The 26,501-nt window shown below is 42.7% G+C and overlaps 1 protein-coding gene across 1 annotated transcript in view; it reads left to right on the top strand.

Annotated features, from left to right (window-relative positions):
- Nucleotides 1–26,501, top strand: part of myo9aa (myosin IXAa) — a 113,111-nt gene that overhangs the window by 39,114 nt on the left and 47,496 nt on the right. The window contains exons 3-8 of the mRNA XM_071517154.1: nucleotides 17,397–17,491; nucleotides 17,683–17,745; nucleotides 18,976–19,075; nucleotides 20,854–20,907; nucleotides 23,910–24,007; nucleotides 24,660–24,786. Of these exons, the coding sequence (XP_071373255.1) occupies nucleotides 17,397–17,491; nucleotides 17,683–17,745; nucleotides 18,976–19,075; nucleotides 20,854–20,907; nucleotides 23,910–24,007; nucleotides 24,660–24,786 (537 nt within the window). The remainder of the gene's footprint in view (nucleotides 1–17,396; nucleotides 17,492–17,682; nucleotides 17,746–18,975; nucleotides 19,076–20,853; nucleotides 20,908–23,909; nucleotides 24,008–24,659; nucleotides 24,787–26,501) is intronic.

Here is a 26,501-nt window from a genome sequence, read left to right as displayed (position 1 = left end):
AAGGACAGTGAGATCATGTTACAGCCTCGCATTGGAGTGTGAGAAATGAAAACAAAGTCTTATTACTTCCAAAGACATTTTCATGAAGCCTTTACAGCCCATTGGAAGACTTAAAGTAAACTACATGTCTACTGTGGGTTTGAGATGATGTCTTAAGAGCACAGGCATTGATTCAGTCACTCAGAGGAAAGAAATGAGTTGAAGTAGTCTCTTTCAAATTGCATTTTGAATGAATGTGTGAGTGTGTGGCTTTAAACAGGTGTAGCTGGTCACATCACCCCTTTCAGTTCTTGTTATTTCCTGACTTTCTCTGCCTCTGCACACTGTGAATTGGGACGTGACTCCATGTTTTCCAGGACATTGCGTCCCCACCCCTCACTCCCCCTCACTATTACATTCCATTTCACTGTATGGCCGCCAGATTTGGGAAGCTCCTTTCTGCGCCTCCCGCATTTCCTCTCTTTCCGCTGGTGTCTGGACTGCTTTTCCTTTTCCCGCCTTATACTGAGCCCCTCTTGTTTTTTTGTGTTGAAGGCAGCTTAAATCATACTCTCTCTCTGCCTGCGTGGGCTATCTACTGAGACGGTGATATTTCACATAGGAAATAATAAAGTTTATCTGTGGGCTGAGTGTTTGGTGTATGTTATGATTTATTGTGAATGAAATCGCATTCAATCTCCACATAGGTGATGATACTCAAACATAGGCAATCCTCTGCTCACTCCCTTTTCACTGTATTAAGCTGTGCTAAATGGATGGGCTGCTGCTTGCACTCACACAGTTACTCACATGCACAGAGTGAGAAATGCAAGGAGTTGGATTAAGGTTTCTCCACTAGCCTAGAAATCTGTCACCACTCCATAAATCCTCCCTGTGATTCCTCTTTGCACACCTCCACACTCAGGAAGAGACAACTCCATATACAAATCAGTGGGGTATGTACAGTGTAGGAGTTTTTATATGGATCTGCCTTGTTCTTCATGCTACAATTGCCCTAAGTTATCTTATTCAAGTATGACCCCTCTTCTCCAACAGATCGTACTCATTGCACTTTTCATGTTTTGAAAACTTTGCATAATAAAAGTAATTTACTGCCGCACTGGGAGTTTGTTTAGACTTGGTTAACGTTTAGCACTATATATTAGGGACATGTTTCTTTCTAGCAAAAAGATTGAGTGCAGATGTTGTTGTTGTCATGAACATTTAAAGCAAATCCTACAAAATGTGTAGTTGAAGGGAATAATTGGTCAAAAACAACTGGATCATGTGTTTGTATTTGGGGAGAAATGGTTCCTTTTCCTATTTACCCAACAATGAGCTATCTTCAGCATGTGGTCATTTCACATTGCAATTTTTACCAATTATTTGCTCTGATTTTTGCTGTTGGCTGCCGGTTATATTACAGAATTCTCCTCCTCTTACTTGCACAGACTCTCGGTAATACAGTCTAAGCTGCAGCAGGTCATCCAAGCAACTCGCTGGCATTGAGAAATTCCATATTGACACAGGCTTGGAGAGTGAGTGGGATTAGTGTTTGCACTAAAAGATAGGCCTGTTTTCCTAATGGCTGAGCACATTTACTTAGTGCTTGTCAAACACATCCTATACAGGGAGGCAAATTGACTCAGGTCACTCAGCTCTCCGTCTTCATCAAAGCCCACTGGTGATTGGAATGCACCCGAATCTGTCCCAATTAATTGCATTATTTTCTCTGGTATTTGATTTTGTGTGTGTGTGTGTGCTTGTGTGCCTGTCTGCATTTGTTTGTGAGCGTGTGTGTGCTCATATGCATGCATGCATATGTGTGCTTGCTTTGGCTCTTTTAAACATTTTGTGCATGTTGTGTTGCAGTGAAAAAGCTCGTCAGCCGCAGCCCAAGTGGTTTTGGATTGCAGATGAAATACCTCGTCCTAGCCAGGCCAAGAACTGGGCTGCGGTTATCGCAATGTTTTCTGAACGGAGGCCCACTGTCTCACACTTGAAAAACCCCTGTCACAGAGAATCCACAGTGCCATTATTGGATAGGACTATGTAGATTTAGATCTAAATCCTGTTTTCCTAGGTTTTGAGTTTCATCTACAAATCAATCATGGTGACCAGTAAAAGCATTAGCATGTGACCAAGTGACTCTAACCTAATTTATCCCCTCTCTGAAGTCCGGAGCCACACTTGGAACATGACGTTATCCCCACCCATTCATTAAAGAAAACATTTTGAGTGGAAATCGGCAATGTAAAGGGATTGTACTTTACTGTACGTGCTATTACATCATCAGAGCATGGAGGCTTGTAAAATCTGGTGCCAGCCAGTACGCCCTTTCAAAACCAGATATTTTGGTGTCACTATGTCACTCTGAGCTGACATAAAGACACCCACCGGCCACCGCCACCCGCCCCCTCCCTTGTTCTGACTCCTGGCTGTGTGGCTTATCTGGAAAAGTAATCAGCACTGTTGTCATATTTCATGTGATGGAAGGCCCTTTCCTTCTTTGTTAATATGTCCTGGTTTAGTGTCTCTTGTGACACTGTCCAAGCTTTCACCCATGGGTGTGTGTTGGTGAAGTTGAAGGTCTTTAGGGCATTATAGGCTGAAGGACACAGCTAAAATTAGTTAGCATTAGCCTAGGCCATTCACAGTTTTTCAGTGTAAGCTCTGTTTTAAAAGCAAAGAGTGTATCTGTTATGAAAAAAAGACGGATGGTTTTCTACAGACCTTTGTCCAACTGCCTCTGTATAACCTTGATGGTCATAACACCCAGGTTTATAACTGTGGATCCATATAGATTCATCAGCTGGACCTTATTTATGCAGTAACAGATGGTACTACCAAATTTAAGAATCGAACCCTAATGACATTAGTAATGAGAAACATTCTAGTTGCAAGTTGGAGAGTGCTGCTTCTTAAGACGTTTCACATGCATATTTCATTTCCAAGTTTTGGCCCAGCGTATCAGCATCACATTTGGAAATATTGATGAAAAGGCCCATTGAGTGCAGCCACACCCATGTCTGCAGTGCTGCATTGTGTTGGCACAGATTCAGGCTGAGGGCTCGGACTCTGGAGACGTGTCTGTGTGTGGGTGTGTGTGTGTGTGTGTGTGTGACTTCATGTGTATCGGTTTGCCTGCAGAAGTGTGTGTGTGTGTGTGGATCAATATGAGTGATGCTGACCTTGTGGCCCAGACAGCCCAGTCACACACTGCCTGCCAGCCGGGTTGCAAGCATCTAGGGGCGAGGTTAGGCTCGGTGTTATTGTCCATATTCTGCTTCATCAATGTCAGCTGGAGAAGTTGAGAAAGCACCTTGGCCTGTATTTAACTAGTGAGAGTTGAACGGTGCGGTTGGTGAATACACCGAAAATGTTTGTCAGTGAAATGTTTCTGATATATCTTTCTAAGTGATTTTTGGACCGGGCTGCATGTGGGTGTGTTGTGATTCATGTGTTGCGGTTTTAAAGACAGGGACTTTTCACCTGGCTTCAAACTAAACATGTTAGAATAATCAGATTCAGACCCGCCGAACTTTGGATCATCAGTGGATATGAATCACTGATCAAAGGCTGAAAGCTCCCAACACCCACCCCATCATCTCTGCATTGGTAGATGAGAGAGGCACAGAGGCACACAACAGCCTGCTAAAGACTTGCCACACACACACTCACACAAACACTACAGCGCTGACACACTCCCACAGTGTTCAGAGTGATATTCACATTATTTCTCGTGGTTGTTGGAGGTAAATAATGAAGCGCCTGAATGGCCATTACTTTCCTATTCCAATCGATTCACCCTTGAAATCTAAAATGTGTTCTGTGTATTTGAAATGGGCCCCACACTTTCCTATCATTGATTTTCCACAGAGGATATATCCTCGTCAAAAGCCTAAGTGCTGTCTAATGCACTGTATTTTACTCTATTCTGGGTGTCATCCTAGTTAGCATTTGGCTGACGGGCCAGTTGGCTGCCGTTAGCACCAGTTCTCTGGTTAGATTCTGTGGAAACCAATGTTCTCAGTGTTGTGTAACACAGGATTTGTGGTCATTAGGTGGAATTTGTATGGATTTATAGTTCACCATTAGTGGTTTATATAGCACTAAACAAAATAAAACACTGATAAAGTGTGTGAGTAAGGGAGAGACGTGAGTATCCTCTTTCAAGGAGTCTGTTGCACAACGACTATCCTCTTTCAAAGAATTTGTTGCACAATGGTTATATGTTGATTTTGGTGAAAAAAGGTGTTATCATTTTGCCAACCAAGGACTTAAGTTGGGCCTACTACCCTTTAAGTTGTACCATAATTAAATTTTTTGTGCAATTTTTTTTTTTAAGTCTGTCACTTAATTTCTAATGATGGACATTCCATTTTGGAACAAAACTCTTCACTTCCTTAATCCATGTAAAACATTTCAGTCTTGGGACTGCGGTTTCTTATCCGAGTCTGTATCTCCACTCCCCAGAGAGTCTTTATGTGACGGTCTGCAGTGGGGGCAGCGGTCAGTCTGATGTTTGGCTCAACAATCAGGTCTTGTTCCTCTATATGTTGGTGGAGTGACTCACAGCACTGAGCTGAGCGTGTGGGCTGAATGGAAGGAATGACAGCAACACGTGACGATCAGACATCAGCTCTTCTCCCGCATTTTTTTTTTTTTTTTTTTTTGTAGAGCCCAAAGCTTCAGTAAGCCGGGCCAGTGAAGACTGACTGAAGACATCCACACATATTCAAATACATTGTGGAAACTGAACCTCCAGTCTGCACGTTATTGGCACCACTGATTCTAAAACGTGGATAGGTGGTCTACTTTGATCTATGCTGGACATACTGGGGTTATCACTGAATATGAAGAAGGATTAAGGCTAGGTGTTGGGCTGAAATGCAGTAGCTGGAGAGCTGGAGCTTCAGCTCTCTGTGGATTTCTAACATATGGACAGAAATTTGTCTTCATTCAACTACGAAGCAGATAGAGGGAGACTAGCCTTTTGATTTTGGTCATTTAGGTATTAGGTGGCAGTAATGTATACCTGGCAAGTTTCAACATTGGGCCATGGATGTAACGATGCTCAAGAGAATGTTTTTTTGGTTTGGTTAAATTGTGAATCAAATTTTATTGAGTGAAAACGGAAAAGGAATTGCATCAAACAGTTACTGATACTAGAAAAACACATTGATAGAGCTCAGTCATCACACAGGTGTGCTTTGAATGATGCTAATAAATAATCATAGCTGCAGATGAAAGTTGAAGATGAAATATGAAGGACAGGTGCAGAGGGATACAAGCCTCTCCATTGTCTTGACACCAGAACAAAAACTGCAGTATTAGTTGGCTACAATTAACACATCACATCAATTGAAACGCAGCAGAGGATGCACATCAAACCTGTCACACGCAGCACAGATAAAAGAGAACTATCTGAAGGGACAACTCGTGGGAACGAGATGAAGCGAAGTGATCTGTACTGATGTCCGTGGAATAATTGAATCCATTCTGATGTTCCAGCGCCTCATCAGACAAGCTGTGTCATCTTCATCAGTGACGGAGGAAAGGAAACATTTATTTATGAGCTTGCAACTTCCTTTGTCTGAACACTGCCTCCTCCCCGGCTGAGGGCCTCAGTCGCCACCTGAAGACGTATTTGGGTTAATGTTGCTGCTGGCTAGGAGCAAAACACATCCCCTCCCATTACACATCAGCCAAGCACATAATTTAACATGAGAGGAGTCTGAATGCTAATCTACTTTCCGTTTTTGTGCTTGTGTAATGGTTGTCATTTGCGTACCGTTGAATATGATGTTGCTGCACTTTTTTTTTTTGTAGAATACCCTCAAATTATGCTTTTTTTTTGTAAGTTGTTTAGAGAGGAATATTCCGCTCTTCCAGGCTGTTGCAAAAGACATCATAAATCTGCATTTTGAGGATGCAGTTACACTGTATTTTTACCTTGCAATAAGTGAAGATTCACAGGAGAGGGGAAATGCCCTGGAACTGCTGGCACAGTTAAAAGGTAGTTGTAATCTACAGTTCTTTGAAATTTCTTTACATCTCTCTCTCTCTCTCTCCTAATTTTTCCATCTCTCCCTCTGCCTCTCGTTTACCTCCTCTCATTACCACAGGGAAACACTGGACTATTGTTTACCCCGGAACGTCCCGGGAAAGTTGGTGCCCAAATAAGGCGCCTCTTCACCCGTCTGATCCCCGGTCCTGTTTGTTCTACCACGCTTTGCGCCCCTTTTTTGTTTGCCGCTGGTACCACACTGCAACAAGAGACTGTATTCTCTAACCCCGTTCTGAGGAGGAAATTAGTTTCTATGGATCTAAATGAGGGCGCCTCTTCTTCATAACACTACCCCCTTTCTCACATTTAAGAAACCAAACACTCTTATGTAAGACGGGGTCAAAAGTTCAGCTGTGGAAGAAAAAAATATCTTTTTTTTTATTGTCACATGGCTCAACTGCAGAGAAGAAGCAGGAGAGCAGAGACTTAAGGAGCAGAAATAATGGGGTGAACCTTAGAGTGAGATATGACTTAAGAACAGAAGAGATACTGTCTGCCAGGGTGAGAAATGATATTGCGTCAAAGGCATCCTGACAATGTTTTAAATAAAACCTGTAAGGCAGCTGTGCTTCACAAGAGAAGGGGCCTCGGCTGCAAATAGTCACCCAACACAGAGACGACTCTACAACTTCAGTAATCTAGTTACAGAGTAGAAGAATACTATTTAAAATGCTTTTTTTTAGGAGAATGGGAAGTTCCTCCTTCACATTTTTATGGATTTTTCAGATGGCTCAAAGCAGTGCAACCTGCTTGGTCATCAAGTGATTTTGCTGATTTTTCTCAACTGAGCTACAGCTGCAACGGCCAACTGTCATTTTCACCTAGAGTTGCTTTGTGCAAAAAGGCTTTGACCGTCTATTTACTGTGACCGTTAATATGCTGGTGATCTGTTCCTCAAAAATGTATAGCCTGATCTTTGGGGGGAAAAAAGTGTGGTACTGGTAAATTGGTTAATTTAATGCAATTTCTTCAAGAGGTTATAGCCTAATCTTAAAAAGTTAAAAGTATCCAGTTCAATCAGTTTTATTTCCGTTTTCCAAGGAATGCCAGGAATTTGCTTTTACACATTCTTATTATCTCCTCTAATCTTATTTCTCCAACCCATGCTGTTGTGTGGAAAAGTCCTGCACACACATCAGTTATTGCACAATGTAAATCAACAGGAAGAACAGGCGAAAGAAATGTGACATTATGGCATAAGGTATGATTTGAACCCACGCAGTGGAAGATCTATCAGTAATGCACTCGACACCCAGAGAAACCCTGCAATGTGCCAAGGAATCAGACAAACAGATGTATCTCATCCATTATTGTGCCTGTTATTTAAATTTTTAACATCTAATAACAACATTTGTATAGCCTTTTTTTATTTAAGTGTGCAACTTTATTTTGTGTTTCATAACTTACTTTGTATGTCATATAATATAATATTGAAACTACCTGCTCCACCAACACCTAAGGGGTTAAGTTGAACAGAACAGTGATTGACAGGTAGCTGAGATCCCGCCCCCTGCCAGTCTGTGAGGCCTTATTTCCCTTTTCACCGACTCTTTATTGGATGTTTCCAGTTGTGTTGAAATGTCACCTCCCTGCTCCAAGCTTGTGGCCACACACACACCCGAGCCATCATCAACATCTCTAATTTTAGCTCTGTTTTACGGAGCGCTGTGTGTAAACACACGCACAGCACACACACTCACACACTTACTTCTCTCTTAACATACAGGGAAGACATGCTCATTGTATGCACGCAGATCACTATCAGTAGATCCATTTGTCTGTCTGTATACTGTATCTCTTTTTTCTTTCTTTCTCACAAACATCCACTGTTGGCACCCGCTCTTGGTGCTGCTGTATGTGTGTGTGTGTGTGTGTGTGTGTGTGTGTGTCTGTCTGTGTGTGTATACAGCAAGGAGTGCTGGCAGGGGGGGAATTCTATCCCAGTGGGAACTTCAAAACAAACAGGGCTAACCTTCAATTTAGCGGAGCCTCATATCCCCCCACTGCACCTGCACACTAAGGATCCAGACCAATTTAGATTGGGCTGGGTGGAAGTGAAAGCAGGGATAATACAGTTGTATATGTGTACATTACAACCTCTGTAGCTGTCTCACTAATAGGCCTGTATGACCAGTCTGATTAATGAATAGTGGGAGTAACTTCCAGAGCTAGTTTCTCTTAGTGGCTCCGTTTACATGCAGGGAGTAACCTTGGCTGTTGGCCATACTCTGGTTAAGGTCTTTAAGTTCAGGTTAAAATGTTTAGTAATAGCCAGTACTGCTTTTCACCATGTTTTTCATTGACATCAAAATGTACCCGTAACCCTGTGCAAGTCTGATTTTGCACATGGCATAAACCGAAAGTGAAAGCAGTAATATGTTTCCATGCCACAGTAACCGTTTAATATGGGAGTAAGTCAGGCAACTTAATCTGCTTTCTCATAGTCAGAGTATGAGTTTATACGGTTATTCTAACAGAGTTATGGCTTTACATGTGCCAACCCAAAACCAGGTTAGTTCCACAACCAGTTTAAGAACAGAATTCTCCATGCAAGTACAGATCCTTCAGCAAGGCCAATAAAATGAATGCATGGAATACTGTTATTGCTTTGAACAAATTGTTCTGTGTGGCATTAGTCTGCTCTGCCTTCCCTGTCTCTGTCTCTGTCTCTCTCTCTCTCTCTGTCTCTCACACTCACACACACACACACCCACACACTCACTCACTTTCTGTTTATTTTTTGTACTGTATTTGGCATCGATAATATTTTTGTTGTTGCTGTACCTGTCTGTTCTCTATCCTCTTTGAAGTGATATTGTAAACTCGTCTGTGTTTTGAAGAAGCTGACTTGCAAATTATAGGCTTATTACGATATGTGCTGATTGCTAATATAAAAATCAGATGTTGGGCTGCAGTACCTCCTGGTTGTGCAACATACTTGTCACACAGTTAAGGATGTGGGTACACGGCACATGTTGCAACATCCCCATGCAGGTCCTGTCTGCAGTTGTCTGTGGCTGTACCATCACTCACCAACTTCTTGTTTGGAGGTATGGGGGTGAAATGCGGCCATGGTGGCATTGGGCCGCAGGGGCAGAAGTGAACTGTTTACAGTACCATGCAACACCTCATTAACTTTGAAGAGATTTCCATCAGTGATAGTATGTGCCTATGTGTGTGCGTGCACATGTGCGAGTATGAGGGCATCTGTGTGTGAGAGGGAGAGAGAGAGAGAGAGAGAGAGAGAGAGAAAGTGAGGGAGAGAGGGAAATCAGGAGAACCGAAAATCTAGCAGGGATCAAATGCCTGCGGGAGGCAGTCAGAGGAAGCAGAGTACACACAGAAAGCTTTACTGCAGATAAGGAATGACTGGGCAGCATACTGTGCTGACTCACTACAGAAGAAAACAAGTAAACACGCCGTCCCCCTCAAAGGGTGCGGGCCCCCATTGAGCCAGTCAGTAACCAGATGCATCATTTCTCCAAGTTTCATCCAAACCAGACTGGTGGTGTAGCAGTCATGACCTTCCGAAGTTAGAAATTAATTAAAACGGCCACATCAGGCCAATCAGTGTAATGTTTTTAAACGCCAGAACACAGTGAGAAAATGAATCATCCTTCAAAGTTTTGTAGAAATTGGATCAGTGGTTTCTGAGATATCACATTTGAGTTAAATTAATTTTGACCTTTAATTATAGCGCCCCGATTAGGCCTATCAGTGCATTATTTGGAATGCTGAGTGCAAAGATCATCATGTGTCATCCCTCCAAGTTTCATGTATTTCATTGTGTGGGAAGCAACTCAAGTCACTCATGCTGCTGCTGAGATCAACACAGCTTTAGGCAAATCATTCTGTGTGCGCAGACCTAGGATCAGATTGTTGTTACCAAATCCTTTCTATAACCTTGAGTTGGTTAAAAGATAAAACTGACTTCTCAGATGAGTATCAATGAACGTAGGGAAATGAATCCTTCCAGAGATACATATCATATATGGCGTGTATTGCACATGACAATTTCCTGGATAATATGGTCTCACTTCCCAGAGCAGTGATTGGGGAAAGTACGGAATAGTTTGGAAAATGAATTATCTAATTTCCAGGTTTTGGAAAGTTAGGGAAACAACAAACAAATTTGCCGCTGTCTGAGGGGCCTTTTTAAAACGAGGAATGTGGCCTTTTTCCACTCATCTTCCCTAATTCCAAGAGGTTTATGATATATGAAAGATGTCTCCGATAGCTCAGTAGTCTGGAAGATCCACGATTAGTTTTTTTTTATTAGGGCTGGCTTTCATCTCCATCCTTGTGACTAATGTCTGCTTCCCTACTACCAACTCAGGACGACTTACTGCTGGAGCCAAAGATTTCATCTGCCATCGGCATTGATCAAAAGGCCATTGTCTTTTTCTCATTTTGTCTCTCCTCCTTGTTCTCGTTCTCACACTCTCTCTCTGTCACACACTCTCACATTCTCCCTCTCTCTCCCTTTCTCTCCCCCATATACTGTATATATGAGATATGAGAGCGAGAGATTCACACACACACACAGCTATGTCACCCTGTAGCAGTACCGTAGTGCACAATATTTATTGCTTGTCTCATACCAGAGATATGAGATGTTACCCTCCTGGTGTCGTTGTTCCTCATGTCATGTTACAAGATGTTATTTCATACAGTATTACCTCACTATTAGTGAAATGAAAGAATTTTCTCACCAGCCAAGGTAAACGACACACATAATTTCCCTGTGGTTGTGCAGTGTCGTGCGTTCAGCCGCTGTCAACCTACATTGACAGCGGCTGTCAATGTAGATTGACAGTCATGTTTGCATCAAAATATCTGTGATACATGCAGTGCAGGATGAGATCCTTGAGCCTAAAATCCACTGCCTTAGATCTGTACAATACATTTTGCACATTCTCAATATGCTCCATGTTATTTTGGCCGCTGTCTCACTGTCAGTAGTACACCACTCACATGATTATGTTGGGAGAAACAACAGTTGGCAAGGCAGTTAAGCAAATGTCACATTAAATATACAGGCTTTGATATTTAGGCTCTAGATTACTATCATACACTGGTTCTTGTGGGACCAGGATTCTTGTATGTCGACAATGACATTATTTTCTCCCTGTTGCATGGCTGCCATGCATACTGTAAGTAGTATAATTCTGAATGTAATACTTGATAGGCTATCTTATCCAGCTGGAAAAAAAACCAAATGAGATTATCAGCAGCTCTTGGTGAGAGCTCTTTGGCGATTCCTCAGCTAGATGCCTCTTGCCAGTGTTGCACAACCCGCCAGGCTGCCACAGCTCTATATTGCTTCACTGGACCATCAGATCTTCCCCCAGGGGTGTTTGAGTCAGAATGAGGGGGTAGTTTCTTAGAATTAAGGAAGACAGGCTTTCTGACAGTAGGATCTTATGCTCTGTCACTGAAAAGCTTGATTGTTCAAACAGAGCAGCGGACCTCAACAAAGCTTGGCGCCTTTAAATAGTCTAACTGTTTTGAGAAATCACAGGTTATTATTAGCATCATCAGCTGAATCACAACTTCCTGCGTCACTTAGTGGATCACTGTTTCACACGGACACGCTTTGCAAAGTTCTGCTCGTAAAATAAAACCAAGTTAGATGTGACATTTGTTACTCTGGAAAGAGACGCTCAACTGTAAACAGAGGCACTTTCCGTAATCCACAGTGTTGCTATTGTTGTTGATTTCTCAAGGTTGCGGATTTGGAGATGTTTCAATCCCTATTAAGATAAGGGATCAATTGCCTATTGTTGAAGAGATTTACTGTACGTCGTCGTGCCACAGCTTGTTAACGTACAGCACTTCTCTGTTGAAACTCTGGAAACTTAGTGATGCACTGAAGTGACTACGTAACATCTTCAGCAGTCTGGAAGAGTCTTGTTTTTTGTTTTGTCTGCAGTGTCAGATAAAGAAATGGCGCTTTTGTTCGCTGCTCCCATTGCAGGGCTGAGAGAGGCATTTTAAAGTATTTACACAGAGGCCGTTAAACCTGCATACACAGCCTACCTCAATAACATTTTTTCAGAGACCTGTTTTGAGAAACCCAGCCACTGCCAGAGCCCACATCCCACTTCACTCTCACTTAGCTGGGAAACATGACTGCAAATCCCCATGTGATTAAACAACCACAATGACCACAGACTCCTTTGGCCAGCATGACCTTAGGTGTGAGATTACAAGGGGCATGGTTAGGAATTAGCCTCTGGAGAACAGTATCTGCCCACACATGCTGTGACACAACCATGATGCATACTGGGCTTGGTCACCCGCTCTTTCACTCTGTTGTTAACATCCTGTCCACACACTGTGGTGGATGAGTAGACCGGGTGGTGGGCTTGACAAAGGATGTGAATGTACAGGGGTTAAATGAGCAATGCTCCTTTGAATGGATGCTGATTCAAAGACAATATTGTCCAAATTGGTCTGAGTAATTTTTCCCCAACTGCTTTATAGCTGAATGAATGCTGAAGAATTTGAAGATTGTGTGACACTTTCCTAAGGATGCTGTATTTGTCCCATGGCCCATGTGACTGAAGAAATATTGAGATATGGACAAAGCATTTCTATAAATAAGGGAATGGTAAAAACCCACATGACCAGCAAGCTCCACACACACTCCAGCATGAAAATTCATTTGTAACCATAACCAGTTGATGACTTGCTAAAAGATCATCCCTTTGTGTGTTAACTCAAGCAGGCTTTTGTCCCGTCTTTCTCTCTGAGCGCTTAGCATGACCCGTCCATCCGTCTGAATCTCTCTTCTCTCCTCTCCTCTTCTCTTCTCTTCTCTTCTCTTCTCTTCTCTTCTCTTCTCTTCTCTTCTCAGGAGTTTCCGCAGGTCCTTAAAAGTCTGGAAACGTCTTAAAATAAATTATCCTTAATTAAGCCCTAATACAGTTATTAGATTTCTTAATTTTTCACCATGCTGTGACAGGTTTCTTTGCACTGCATGACCACTTTTAGTTGAATACAGAACAGGGTTGGCAGAACAATATGGAAAATCTGCTTTGCTGAACACATTTGGACTTCATGTTCCTTAACAATTAGCTGCTGTTCTTTTTGTTGTACTGTACATTTATAGTTTGAGAACAGTGATTAACTGTTCATTTGGAAATAGGCTGGGTTTGTCAGCTTTGTGTTGGTTTTTAAATTGGTCTTAAATCCAATCTTAAATTTGTCTTTCTGAAACCTGCAGACACTCCTCTCCTCCTCCCCTCCCCTCTCCTCTCTTCCTCCCCTCTCCTCTTCTCCTCTCCTCTCCTCTCCTCTCCTCTCCTCTCATCTCTTCTCTTCTCTTCTCTTCTCTTCTCTTCTCTTCTCTTCTCCTCTCCTCTCCTCTCCTTTCCTCCTCTCTCCTCTCTCCTCTCCTCCCCTCTCATCTCTTCTCCTCCTCTCTCCTCCTCTCCTCCTCTCCTCTCCTCTCCTCTCCTCTCCTCCCCTCTCATCTCTTATCCTCCCCTCTCCTCTTCTCCTTTCCTCCTCTCCTCCTCTCCTCTCCTCTCCTCTCCTCAAGGAGCCACTAATGAAGTCATCCTTGTATAATTAAGGGCCATGTGTCTCTGCTCTGTATGAGCCAGTGCCTACAAAGGAAGACAAAGGCCTAATTATCCCACTACTGACAGAGGCATTAATGGAATCTCAGCCAAATGCCTCTGTGTTTAGGTGGCACTGGAACTGTAATTAATTTACTTGCAGGGAGCGAATGAGGAACTGCTATCTTCATTCTTATATCACCCTTTTCCTGTGAGATATCTGTGACCTCGTGCATCATATGGTCAGTCCTTGCATGCTTCTAAACTTTAATTAATTGCATTGAAGTCTATAGATTTCCAAGCACTACTTTATTTTGTCATAACTCTGGCCAGAAGTCCTCTATATATTTCAAAGCTGAATTCAATTTCATGCAAAATAAAAATTGATTGATAGTGAAAGTCACAGCTGAATGGCATCTAGTCAGACTGCCCATAAAGTTTTCCCACTGTGACTGTTCATTCAACATTAATGAACGGTTTCCCCAGCCGTAGACAGGAGGACGAACAGAGCGCTCTGCTTATGAAAACAAAACATCAGCCCTGTGGCGTCCGCTCCGTCTGTCCTGCTCTGAATGACTTTGACCAAGTCTGTAAACAGACAGATTACACCCAGAGCACACTGGCACCGTCTCAAGTCTGCCGTCGGTCCACCCTCGCCTCACTCCGGCGTCTCGGGCCCAGACTAATGTTGTTTACCTGAGTGTGGTGGTGAGGCGCGTCTCTCTGTACACACACTTTGAGCTTGTGCGTCGCTTTGAGTGGTAGTGACTGTTTAGAGGAGAAATCCACCCTCGTATGCTCTTAAGCTGTTGAATATCATCAATCTGTGATGTTCACTCCATTCCAGGAGTTATTGTGAGACGACGTGTTGTAATGTTTTTTTGGTGTACCCACTTTCCCTGAACCCGTCTCGACTGCTTCTACTTCATTTACTGAATTCCTACATTTCCCAGAATGACTCTTGACAACCGCTGGAGAAAGAAACTCCATGAAGGTGGAAAGAGCAATATCGATCGTTATATTGATTGTAGGGCTGAGCAATTAATCTAAATTTTATCGAAATCGCAATATGGCCTACTATTTTCAAATCAATATAACAATATTTGTTAAAGGCGAAATGTGTGTCAAAATACCATTTTAAATTAAATATTGTCATGCTGCAGAGATGTCCTGGCCTACACATCATATTCTACAGACTTAAGAAAACATCTTTGTTTGGTACAGATCCCCGCAAAAATCACACCATAATCATTTTAATACGCTTTTCAATGAAAATGAGAATAATTATGTAAAAATTATCATTCCCTCTAATATCGCAAATCATATCGCAATTGCAATATCAGTCAAAATAATTGCAATTAGATATTTTTTCAAAATCTTTCAGCCCTAAATGATTGTGTAGTAAGAGCAAGAGAGCAGACTCCAATTGAGAAAAAGTGAGAGCCGTAACATGTCTTATGGCTGCATTGCATTCTGGTCTATTGAGGCTACTGTTGAGCTACTGTACAGAAATTGGTCTCTCTTCCTCTTCTACGATGGATTTATCCCTGTGTGATTGTTGAACATCGGTGCAAAATGGTGAAAGAAGCCCTCGCTCTTTGATTCTGAGGGACTGACACCGAAACCTGACATTTACCATTGATGTTAAATATTTTTCTGCTATTAAACTCCATTGTAGCTGCACCGGAAATATCTTGAGGCGATGTCATGTCCTCTACTTTGGCCAGAAAAATACACCATGAAACAACAAAATGGGCCCAGAAATGCACGGCACATCGCTGATAGCAGTTTATTTAACAGTGTTAGTGTTTTAGGGTGTGGTGTTCTGTCCTTCAGCATGGCAACCATCATGCTTCTGATCTTGTGAGGTCAATGTGACTGATGTTACTGGTAATATCTTTGTTTTTTTTCTTGGCAATTGAATTGGTCTCTATGAATGAGTCATGACACTGACTTACTAGTTCAATAGGACCTAATGGCAGTTGGCTCTATCTAGTAACTCATTTTAATTCATTTTGCGTTCATTTTTTAGGTGTAATTACATTTAGATTACAGTTTGATTTCAGTTTTCTTGCACTGTGGTGTGCACCCCCCCCCCCGCTCCAGTGGTCAGTCATGACTTATCTTCCTCCCACTACTATGATACGAAGATTTTTTTTTATTGCCGTTGATATGGAGCTAGCCAAGTTTAGAATGAATACACATTGCTGGCTATAAAAATGTCTTCCTTAACTATGGATGGTTTTACACAGACCAGGTGGACGAGAACACAGCTTGAACGTAAATCACCTCTCAGTATTTTACTGGTTCCAGATCCTGTTTCCTGCTGGCACAACCTGAAATGTTGAACGTCGAGCCGTTTGACTAAACACTCTGAATGTTCCACGATCTGTTGCGTCTGACCCAAGTTCCTCCTGTCTTCAAACGGGGTGTTGTTATGTGGGCTCTAGTGCAAGGTTTTTATTGGCCATCCATCCAGGAAGTGCTCACTGCTCAGGGATGCTGGTTGCCTGTCCTCGTCTGACCTGCAGCTCCTGGACCCGGCAGGTTTGCCATTTCTGAGGCAGATGGAGTGGCGAATACCTATCGGGTCCCCTGTGAATATCAAGGAAGCCTTATTTGTTATTGATTTGACTATCTCTTTGATACTGGGATGCACATTTTTGAAACTCGCTGCACTTAGCGATGCGGAATGATACCAACGTGACTGTTTTCCAGCGTGACCTCATGTGCACTACTTTGTCCAGAGAGCAGACTTTAATGTTTTTTCCAGAGTGTCTGCCCATTTGGATAATTTGTCTGGCCTGGTGAGTCATACTTGAAGGAGTGAGGTCACTGTTGTGATCAAGTCCTTTCAGCCCAGCTCTTAAGTGTCCTGGGTTCCCCTGGTCTGATTCATAGTATGCTAAGGAAGTGTCAGTCACAGCAGGGCGGTGTGCACTTGCCCTCTGCTGAATATATAGTATAGTCTGATTCTTTACCCACTAGCGCTGCGTCTTAACCAAATGCCCCCTGCTATCTTTTGCGTAGGATTAGACTGAAGCCTTGCACAGTTGCCTATATGTTGTCTATAGCGTTAGCTTGCCATTAGCCTTCTCCCAGCATGCACGCTAGGAAGACCGCACAGCGATGGCGTCGGTGAAGGGTGGGGACAGGGAGGGGTGTTTTCCCATTCCACAGACGCAAGACCCGGGACAGCTCAAAGTGATTCACTGAGGAATTTGTTTACTTGTGGCGAAGCTACAAATAACTGCAGGGTTTATATAGGGCGAAAAACTACTTCCCCTCCAGGCAGCCATACAACATAAACAGAGCCGTGAGGGGAAATACTGGACCTTCTTATTAAAGCACAACCACTACACATGTTCCACACGGCCACATGGATCCCATTACTCACTGAGGAGCTTTTTCCATCAGGGCTGCAGGCCCCAGCTCCTTCATCCTTTCTCTGGCAATTTGTCTGACTCTGACTTAAATAGGTCCTAAACCATGTTATTAATCTGTCTCGGACTGACGCTGTTTGAAACTATGCAAGAGGTAGAGGTTGCTCCACACCGGCCAGGCTGGTATTTCATCAAGGGAATGTTTGGCACCAGGCCAAAGTCGTGCTGTGCTTGACCCACAAACATATTATCCACACCTGAAGTCACCTCAGAACTTGGCCTGAAACGTCTGGCACTAACCCATATGGACCATATGTACTACATGGCCTCTTCTCATTTATTTTCCCCAGTGTGTATTTGTTCTCATTCGACCCCCTCCTGTCTTTCTGCCCCCTGCAGGCATTTGGGAATGCGAAGACGGCCCACAACAACAACTCCAGTCGCTTTGGCAAGTTCATTCAGGTGAACTACCAGGAGAGTGGCACTGTGAGAGGGTAAGGAACCAGACACACAGCCACAGGCCTGGATAATATTTCTGATGAGCTTTGTCAGTGTTAATTGACTGTAATCCATAAACCTGTAGTTAAATACTCACTTTCACTTCACTGATTATTCCAACACTTAGCATTTTGTTAATACTTTTATGGTTTGAAGATAACCTTTGTCATTTTTGTTTCTTTTTCAGAGCGTATGTGGAGAAGTACCTTCTGGAGAAGTCGAGGCTGGTCTACCAGGAGCACAATGAACGGTACGCGCTAGTTTCAACATCATCCACTGAACCCTTCCAAAAGTGGATTTCCAGTTCAAAAGTAGATCACAGGCAAAGAAATCAAAGGCAAAAGTAAATGTTTTTGTTGAAAAGGAAGTGACACTTATTGCTGACAGCTCCCAGTAATGAAATGCAGTGGAGGGTCTTTTCACACTAACCTTCACTCATCAAACTGCTCAAGTACAAGTTTATAGTGCATATGACAATAAACTTGAACTTGAACTGTTTGATGAGTGAAGGTTAGTGTGAAAAGACGCTCCATTGCATTTATCAGCGAACATGTGGAAATAACTGTTAAGATGATGTGTTACCTACACATACCGACTTCTGAAACGTCACATTATTTTGTCAAAATTGATGCTGTAGTTCATCTTCACTGCGTAATTATACCAAAAGCTTGTGTGTTATACCATTCTTACACTGCACTCAAACTACAATATGCTCCAATTTTTATCCCATATCTGAAACAAATACTGAAAAACTGGCACTAGCAGCAAGTAATCAAATAAATGAAGGAGTTTGAATTCTGGCAACAAATGTACAACCGAGTGAATTTAAATGAGAAAGCCAAACTGTAAGCCGTGAGGTGCAGCGAGCTCTAAGTGGCTCTGACACTAATGTGTTCTGCTGGCCGAACGGTGTGGCGAGGGTTAACCTCGCCATGGGGGGCCAACAGTGGGGCCCCCTGTGTGTGTGAGCTGCCTCTTATTGAGATGGATTGCTGACTCCAGGCCCATAGAAGCGTGTGTGTGTGTGTGTGTGTGTGTGTGTGTTTACCCCAACGAGAGGACCTTGGTCGCACAGCTGCGGCACACTTTTGACCTCTAACCTTTAAGCTGCAGCTATATTCTGTCAGAGAAAGAGCGCGTGCACACATACACACACACACACACACACACACACACACACACACTATACAAACAGAATGAGATAGATGAGCCTAATAGTTTTTTCAGTGTTTATATTTGCCTTGTTTGTAAAAACTGATGGCGCTCATGGCTTCTCACTGTTGCTAACTTAAGAGCCAACAAAATATATTTTTCTCCGGTTTTCACATTCTCATGTCAAAGTGATGATTGATTTGCCTCATTTTTGTTATTTTAGTGGAAAGCTATCCTTAGAATAAAGCTTATGTATCTTGTGAGTTGAAGTGGAAATTGTCTGGTTTTCAATTTTATTCTATTTTTTTTTTGTTTTCTTGTCCTGTAGGAACTACCATGTGTTTTACTACCTGCTGGCAGGAACAAGTGAAGAAGAGAGGACAGCCTTTCACCTCAAGAAGCCTGAAGAATACCATTACCTCAATCAGGTGGGACTTCCAGCACCAGGCACATTAAACTGTGTCAGTTATTTATAGACTATGGAGCGTCTCAGTGACTCAGACTGTTTTTTATGGATGTGTTTTTGTTTCTTTCTGTGTGCTGTTGTTTGCTTGTGTTGTCGCGTGTGACATGTTTGCAAATGGTTTCAGTTTTTTGTGGAGGTGTGTACGTGTTTGTGTGTGTGTGTGTGTGTTTGTGTCTGTGGTTGTCATGCATCTGCCAGCCCCAAAGACCCCCAAAGACTGTCTGTCTGTCTGTCTGTCTGTCTGTCTGCAAACAGGAAAGAGAGGGAGGCAGGACACAGAGGAAACACATTCCACTGTTGGTGGCTTTCAACAGCTCCTATACACTCTCTCTCCCACACACACACATATGCACACATACACACACACACACACACAAACTCTGCTGCAGAGAGACAGACAGGAGTGTTTTATTTTAAATGTGTGTGTTTGTACGCTTGACCGTATATTCATATGCATCGTCTGTGTTTTGTGTGTGTACCTGCATCTGTGACTCTGTGACTGGAATTTGGGTGACACTCCTTCGTTCCCATCTATCCCAGTTTCTCTATGACTTACATACACCCACATGCACAACACACACATACACACAATGCTAAATAACGCACCATGCAGTACGCTGTGCCCCACTCTCAAGGGGCAAAGCAAAAATAAAGACAGGAGTTTGCACAACCCCACTCACACACACACGCACAAACACACACACACACACACATAAAGGAAGAGAGGCTAGTCGGTGTTAGTCTTTTGTCCTCGAGCCTGTTTCTTTGCTGGTGGTGCTCAAAGCAAAAACAGGTTTCACATATCCCAGCAACAAAGCAGCAATAAAGACACACACACACACACACACACACATACACACATATACACACAGACACCCATTGCAAGTGTGGAATGTGGATGTTGTTTAAAACTTGTTGCACCTCTGCCAGCCGCAGAGCTTTGACAGTCGTATCATGAGAAACAGGCAGGAGCCAGCGACCCGCTCCCCTCCTCCACAGACCTGAAGCCGGCTGAGAAAAGAACAGGGAATTCCTCCCATTCCTCCTATATGTGGCCACTGACGCGCACGCACACACACACACACGCACACACACGCATACACACACACACACCATTCCTGTACTCTCTGTTCCTATTCTCTCCTTCACTTCTATCTCTCTCCCTCGTTCCCTCTCTGTCTTTTCCGTGGAGTATGCATAAACATTCACACTCTCATACCAGCCTGAGCTCTCGCATGATTTCACAACTCCTCCTGTCCAGACAATCAGACGGCTTGTTTACCAGCTGCATAAACATGCAATTTATTCTGCATTTAGCTTAACTAAGACATCACACGGTGTCACATACTGTCTCGCAGTCTGAATGTGCATGTTTTTAGAAAAATATGCATGTTCATCCCCTTTTTTGTCCATGTTGTAGATGACTTGATATGTTCAGTCGTGCCATGTGCTCGTCATTTACCGTGTGTCTCTGAATCTTTTTTACTTTTTGTCTGTACGCATGTGTATGTTTGATTTATGTCTAGCTGTACTGGATATGTGTTTCAGTTTAGGTGTGTTGAATGGAGTGTTGAATGTCCATGGTCCAGACATTGCTCCCCTCTTTAACAGCCTGTCCCTCCCTTGCTGTTACTAGCACGTACATTTGCGTGTGTAGTTCATGTTTATGCGTATGTGTTGTCAGTGGAATGCTGCTGTCTAACCCTAACCCCCCCATCAACTCTACCTTAACATTTCCAGATGACAAAGAAAGTCCACCGACTGCACTGGGAGAATTACTATGAGAGCGAACCGGTCAGTATCTGTGCCTCGCGCCACCAGAGTGTGTGTGTGTGTGTACGTGTGTTTTGTGTGCGTTGGAGAAACCTCAACAAGTAGAGTCTTCCCGTCATCTGAGCACTCGCACCCCAAAGCCACACATTCCCTGCACAACTGCACACTCCCCGACTGCCCTCTCCTTGCTCATTTTGTTGCTTTTTGGACATTTCCTGGTTTGGTTTTGGTGGTTTTCTGTGGTTTGCTTTGTTTTTGCTTTTCCCTGTTGTGTTGCTTCTCTGTGTTATGCTGGTATGCCTAGTCATATCCCGGTCACCATAGCTGCCTGTGCTGTAGACTATATGTGGACTATATGGCTTTTTTGGTCATTGACAATGCAAGGTTTCTTAATACTTAAACAGAGAGAGAGGTCAAGAACTTAAGTTTTGAAAAGTGTGGGCAGACTTTGACAAGAGGAATCTAACGGTATGATAATCTTTTTTAAATTTATTCACTATTAACCTTGTATTGAGTTACTTTAATAATCCATTAAATGGAAAAATCCACTCCTCCATGAAGCCTAATTATCTTACTATCTAACCATTTGAACTGTAAATGTCTAGGAGTCACCTGCTGTGTAGTAATTGCCTACCGAGGCCGTCTTTGGACTCACTCTGCTTAGTATTTTAAGAGAAAACTCAAGGAAGACTCCAGCTTCTTAGATCCCAATCTGCAAACAAATACCTTTGGTTCTGATTCAGAGTCAAGAAGCTGTTCAAACAATGCGGTGTACGTGTGCGTGTGTGAGTGTGTGTCTTTGTGTGTATGTGGGTCTGGGTGTGTGTGCTGCTGGTAGGAGCAGGTTGCAAAAGTAAACCTGTTGATCCTTGCAGTAGCTGTGTGTGTCTGGATGTGTGTGTGTGAGTGTGTGTGTGTGTGTGTGTGTGTGTGTGAACCCTAGGCCACCATAGTAGTTGACCCATGAACGTTTGACTTCCTGACTCAGGTCAGTCGTGACGCCCAGACGTCTCACTCCTCCATCTCACTGGTACAACTCTGCTTTAAAGGAAAAATCCACCCTAAAACACAAAAAAAGAACAGTTAAAGAACAGTTATTGGCGATGTACCATTTTGTTGGATCTGACTCAAAACAGACTTGCTGCTATGAAAATACTGGGATTGTATGAAGTCAATGACCAAAAAAGTCTTGTGATTGTGTTGTTTTCTGGTTTGGTGGTGGGAATTAAGGTGTCTGTGTTTTCCCTTTTTTTTTTTTTTGTCATATATATCACAGTAATTTGCTTCTTGAGTCACATTTGGTAAATTAATTAATCTGAACCTCATCCTATTGTCTCCCAGTAAGTAACCTGTATTTTTTATTATTAACCATAGTATGAGCTGCATGATATAGTTGCTGTAAACTCTGAAACTCTGCAGAGATTTTCCATATTGCAGTGATTGTCTATATTGTTTAAGGTCATAGAAAAGTGAGTATAAAATGTATAAAAGGAAAAATATGTTTATTTCAACTGACTTCCTACCGTAAGTTTTTCACTGTTGTTGTTTCTTTTAAACAGAGACCAGCTGAACAGCTAAATGATGAAGTGTCAGCAATGGGCAAAGGCATCAATCTTAAAATATCTCATTCATTTGCAAAACCCAGGAACCTCAAACACCTTCTCACTACCCTTGTTGTCATTGGGAAGAATTATATTGTCAGAAACGGGCAAAATGCCCCGTTTTTAAAGATTTCCTTCCCTGGAAATCTAACAGAGTAACTAATAGGACGGTGTGAAGTTTCTGCCATGAAAGGAGAGAACGAGGGAGGAAGGAGGCACACAGGTTTAAGAGAGTCTCATGTTTGGAGTGTTTGTCTTTCCCTGGTCTTGGTATGTGATAATTATGGCGGCCATAGTGGAATGGGGCCATAAAGAAAAGACCAATGCTCACATTAGAGGTGTGCATGAGGGTTAGAGGCTGTGTGTGTGTGTGTGTGTGTGTGTAATGAATGTGTGTGTAGTTGTATAGTTTATCAAAGCACAGATTTCCTAGTCTGGAAAAAGCCCTTGCTCTCGTCATAAACAACGAATCCAGACTGGTTTATCCACGCGTTTACTCTCCCACAGGCTTGAAAACATTAGCATTCGGTTCCAACGTTATTTGTCACCGGTCACAGTTATTTCAAACACAGTATTCAAATGTAACACCGTTTTGCCCTTAGTAATGAATTGATGAGGGAGTGTAGGTGGTGCAGCACGGAGTCTGCTGTTATCAATGGGATTAGTGATGGACGATCAGGGAATCTTTTCAGCTACAACTAGACCAATTAAGCTGGCGTTGACAACTGCTGTCTGCAGGGCTAAACACAATGTGTGTGTGTGGGAGTGGATAGGTACACTTTATGCATATATTGGGTAATGAGTAAAATTTGTGCTTGTGTCTGCGTGCACACTTGTGTCAATGCGCGATCGTCCTCCTCCCACCTACACAAACATGCCCTCCTCCTCTGCCTCGTTTCCTCTGGTTTAGCTCGGCCCCCATCGCTCCTATAAAGCCGCTCATAAACTGCTACTCCTCTCAGCACCTTTGCCAGCTTGCCAAATTTCCACGGTTAGGGTTGCGGAGAACGCGAGGCCGGATTTTCCACTACATGGGCAGAACATGCATATGCTATCGTTCACCAGACCCTCTTCAAATCAGACCAGAAACGCACGGTGTTGCCGGTTTGTTTTACCGAGCTTCATAATGATAGCCTCTTTCAGTATGAGTCACTTATTTTGTCTGCATCAGGCCACTCTGCTGCTTTTTGGTTCAGCTACAAAGTAAACGAAAAACTATTTTAAGCTTCTTTGTTGGACACACTGTATACATTTTAAAAAGGATTTGTGCGCTGTGTATGTCAACAGTCGTTAGTAACTCCCTTGACACTTCATAGTGACATGTTATTAGCAGAGAGGGACCCTCAAGTCCTTCTGGCTACCATGAAGCTGTCGTTCCGGCTGCTGTGAGCCTGATGACACCCGGTTTCCTTGTGATTTCAGGACTGCTTCACAGTAGAAGGAGAGGACTTGAAGCATGACTTCGAGAGGCTGCAGCTGGCGATGGAGATGGTGGGCTTTCTGCCTGCCACACGCAAGCAGTGAGTGACGCACACACACACACACACACACACAGATACTGTAAAATAAGATAAGATAAACTTTAATAGTCCCTAAGGGGAAATCTGTCTTCGAGAGAAAGACAAGTGCTGCTACAATATGAACATAAAAGTCACATAAATACATAAAAATACAAGTTTTGCTGACAAAAAGTTGAACAATAAAACTCTTAATAAAAAAAGAAAAAAAAAGACAAAAAGTAAATGTTTTCATACTGTCACTGATTTATGCAGCCTAACACACACACACCCAAACACATTCACTCTGTCATATAACAGTTAAAATGTATATTTAGTGCTTGTTGTTCATGCACACACACACACACACACACCCTCTCACTCACTCACACACACACACACACACACACCCTCTCTCTCACTCACGAACACACACACTCACACACCACTTTCATGTCTGTGCCACATAATCACATAATCATCATCACTACCGACCCTGCAACTTAATTTCAGTCAATGTCATCATTATTTCAGTCAAATCCGCACTAATACAGTCATAGGCTTCCAAGAGGTGGACAGTAACTGTACAGACAGTCCCACAGTATGGCTCCAATCAGAGCATTTTTACTGGAGAACCCCCGAGGCATCTCTTGTCCTGATTTAATCCTTTGTTTAGGATCTTCTCCCTGCTGTCGGCCATCCTCCACCTGGGCAACATCCGCTACAAGAGGAAAACCTACAGGGACGACTCCATCGACATCTGCAACCCAGAGGTGCTGCCCGTCGTCTCCGAACTGCTGGAGGTACGGCAAGATGAACTGGAAACACTGACATAGGGAGTGTTTTTTTTTTAAACACCGCACATGTGACTAAATGTGTTTGTCATCTAGTGAGTTTCGTGTTTTTGCAGTGTTTAGATTATCCACAAAAAATGATACAATGCACACGGGGAAGGTATTCTGTTAGTTGGATAAATTCAGCATGTTTCCAGTGAAATACGGTGCACAAAACGTTTCCGCAAGCACTCGTTTGGGTATTGGGGTGGACACATGGTCAGGGATTTTGGTTTGGTCAGGAATTCTGGTTTGCATCTGAGCATTTAATTACATCACTTCTACTCCTGTCACCCTTCTATAAATATTCTGGAGGCGTAAAAACGTCCTCTTCTCATTCTCAGATTATATATAAATGATAGTGTGGCCGAGAGGAGTTGATGGTTGAAATGTAAGTGCAGGTTCTTGTCACAAGTAGACACACTGGCGCACAGGCATTGACATGCACAGCAAGCACACACAGACACACAGGAGGCACCGGGGTCAGAGACTAACAGGGGCTTGGTGCAAAAATTGCCATTGAAGTCATAAAATTCCAGTGAAATTAGAAATGACGGGGAAAAAATTGCATCAATAATTAGGCGTGCCCTTTTTTGCATTTCACCCGTGTTCACATTTTCACTTAGTTGTCAGATACTCACGTCGGGACATACTGTCCCCTGTGGGCCACGGTAGGTTAGAGTTAGCTATGACCGGGTGTTTCTTTCCAGTGTGTTCTGGGTGATAAAAGAGTGGTTTTTAATGAAAAAACAACTGAGTACACAGCCTGAAACTGTGCAAAATATTGGCATCCCACAGCCAGCAGAAGAAAAACATTCTGTCCCACACAAACCACTGCATCAACAAAAAAATTAAAACAATATTGTAAAAACTGTAGTGCTGATTTGCCAGTTTGCAACACAATTGCATTATTTCACAGTTTCAATACAATTGCTCCTTAAAAAAGGACCAAAATGCCACTAAAAATCAGATCAAGGGGGCAAAAAATGCCCACTGGAAAAAAAAAGTAAATTTCTTACCCTGGAAGGCATCATGCTGGTGCAAACTAATGAGACTGAAATACTCAAATATTTCCAGCCCACACATGCTGCAGCTGCACAAATGTCTTAGTTGAACAACTCCATGATAGACAAATTCATATTACTGATCTTTCAGATGCTTGACTGTGAACTAAGACACACTATACCATACCACTGTACCATATGCATTAGAATGGAATAATATTGAATTCCCTTGTTTTCGTAATGACTGCTAGTGTATTGATTAGACATTGTACAGGACTGACTTCTGAGTGAGAGCACTGTCTCAATGCTGTTTTTGGTTTACCATTACTACTACTTTCTCAAGTAAGTAACAAGTAAGCCGATAAGATATCACTTTATTAATCCCCTTGGGGAAATTCACAAGGGTCATTTTACAAGGGGACATATCATGTATATTTCTTTGCAACCAAACTATGGTTAACTTCATTTCCTGGAAGCCCTTAGTAGTGAATCCCTTTGCCAAATAAACACACATAGGGCCTAATGTTTATGATACATAATGTATAGATTACACTGATAATAGGGTAATACCTAGAAATGTGGTTTTAGTATTAGATAATTACTTCTTTGTGGATCATTAGCTTGAGTGTCCCGGCAGTTCAGAAACAGAACGCTGAACGTATTACTTTTCTTCCTTGTAAT

Source organism: Centroberyx affinis, unplaced genomic scaffold (genome assembly GCF_046629955.1).
Source record: "Centroberyx affinis isolate AG114_WGS23_722 - 3 ecotype Tasmania unplaced genomic scaffold, CSIRO-AGI_Caff_v1 ptg000043l_1, whole genome shotgun sequence".
NCBI classification, from domain to species: Eukaryota; Metazoa; Chordata; class Actinopteri; order Beryciformes; family Berycidae; genus Centroberyx; species Centroberyx affinis.
This window is presented reverse-complemented; position numbering and strand designations above follow the sequence as displayed.